Source organism: Acanthisitta chloris, unplaced genomic scaffold (assembly GCF_000695815.1).
Source record: "Acanthisitta chloris isolate BGI_N310 unplaced genomic scaffold, ASM69581v1 scaffold9354, whole genome shotgun sequence".
NCBI lineage: Eukaryota > Metazoa > Chordata > Aves > Passeriformes > Acanthisittidae > Acanthisitta > Acanthisitta chloris.
Genome location: NW_008670926.1, coordinates 19,816 through 21,741, shown reverse-complemented (window position 1 = coordinate 21,741; position 1,926 = coordinate 19,816). Strand labels below are relative to the sequence as shown.

The following is a 1,926-nucleotide window of genomic DNA, read 5'->3' as shown; positions in this document are numbered from 1 at the left end:
GAGGGAGAGGGAGAGGGAGAGGGAGAAATCTGTCTATTCTTAGGTTTATTATTATTTCGAAGGTAGTATGGAAACTTCTTAAGTGAAGAAGCTAAACAGCAAATTAATCATATTGCACTATACCACAACATTTGTATTTTACATGACTGCATTGCAGCTGAGCTGATACAGCCACATCCATGAAAATCCAGCATGTGTGAGGCTTCCTCACTACTGCACATGGAATTACTTACTCTGTTCGATTCATCTGCATCTTCTTCATTGATAGAGCTGGATGGGGAAGGAGTGGCTGATTTACTTGCAGGAGGGGAGGGAGAAGTGTGTGGCAAATTAGTGCCTCCTAAATTTAGCCCCAGCTGTGCACTTAGCTGAGACTGGTTAATGGTGGTGAGCTGAGACGGAGGCAGAATTCCCGAATGAGCAGCATCAGTCATATGGACAATGGATCTCATAATCAGAGAGTGATCCTGGCGGTACTGAGCAACTTGTGTGTGACTCTGATCCTACAAGAGATTGAAACATTATTTAGTCATTAGCAATTACCATACAGCAACGGGTAAAGTTATTTTCACAGGCTTACAGAACCGACACTGTCAACCTGCAGTTTGCTGCCCTTCTCTTTTACAATGGATTAAATGCATTTTGAATAAACTAAATGCAGCAACAGTTACCACATTTGCCCCAGACTTCACTTTTTCCCCACACGTGGGTGGGTTGGATTTTGGGGAATGAATATTGCATTTCCCTATTTTTAAACATTTCTTCTGTTGATGCAGGGAGAAATACCCACATAAACAACAGGCAAACAGGCTGACTGAGGATTCAGGGAAAACACTGCAATGGAGGAGACACAAACTGTTGTCAAATGCAGAAAGTAAACAAAACCAGGGTGGGGTGAGGGGATATATATATAGAGAGAGAGACAGAGAGAAAAGCATCTGCCTTTACTGACATTCAATTACTCTTAGCTGTTACTAGTAACACTAGTAGGTATAAAACAATCATGTCTGAGTGGGATTCTAAAGCTGTTTGAAACACAGAACACTGCCCTGCTAGGTCTGGAGTACAGACACTGCAACATGCTGAAGAACCAGTTCCGTAATCCTAAACACTCCTCAAGATTCTTGTTTGCAAGTACCACACCAAACTACACGTTTTTATCTTTGATCAAACAAGCAAATGTGTGGAAGTAGCAAGTGATGTATTTTTCTTGTACTCCATGTCTCAGAAACACAAGTGCTTGCATGGTTTGGTTTCTACTGTTTCTTGAGGGCACAAACTGTGTCTTCTACATCTGCACAACATTCACATTTGTAAATAAAAAGAAGCAAGACCATGAAGGTAAAGTCAGCTGGGATCTGCCTATGAAAAACTCTTCTTTTTTTTTTTTTAACCACACATGGATCAATACACAATGAAGAAACATTTAAGCAGAAGATTTTTTTAGAAAAGTTAACAAGAGAATAAATAGCTTACAAATTGATTCAGCAACCTGATTAATCCATAATCATTGTTTGAACAGCCAGAAACAGGAGAAATAAATTAGATTTTGAAAACTCTTTCATTATTAATAACCTACATTGCAATTAGTAGCAGGTGCAATGACTCTTAATGAAATGACACAGAACAAAACAGCAATTCTGGGAGCCCAGTGTACAGCCCACTGGACTTCCACGACACAATATGACCTTCCTGGTGCTCTCTTATTAAGTATGGATAAGGCCAAACCAGTTTTCAAAAATCTCTGTCAGCATAGAGAAAGTTTAGCCCAAATGACTTTCCTCTTAGATTTTACAACTCTGCCCTCAACAGAGCAAGTGGTTCTGTGCTCCTGGAAGCCTTTCCTTGGCTGGGACAAGAGTGGCCACACAAAGAAGCAATGCACATGTTAGAAATGAAGCACACCCTGCCTCATCCAGCTTTACA

At 40.4% G+C, this 1,926-nt stretch overlaps 1 protein-coding gene across 1 annotated transcript in view; it reads right to left on the bottom strand.

The window, feature by feature from the left end:
• Positions 1 to 233: 233 nt before the first annotated feature.
• Positions 234 to 1,926, bottom strand: part of LOC103801468 (TOX high mobility group box family member 3-like) — a gene marked incomplete at both ends in the record, with an annotated part of 20,835 nt that continues 19,142 nt past the window's right edge. The window contains one exon of the mRNA XM_009073882.1: positions 234 to 503. Coding sequence (XP_009072130.1) covers positions 234 to 503 — 270 coding nt within the window. The remainder of the gene's footprint in view (positions 504 to 1,926) is intronic.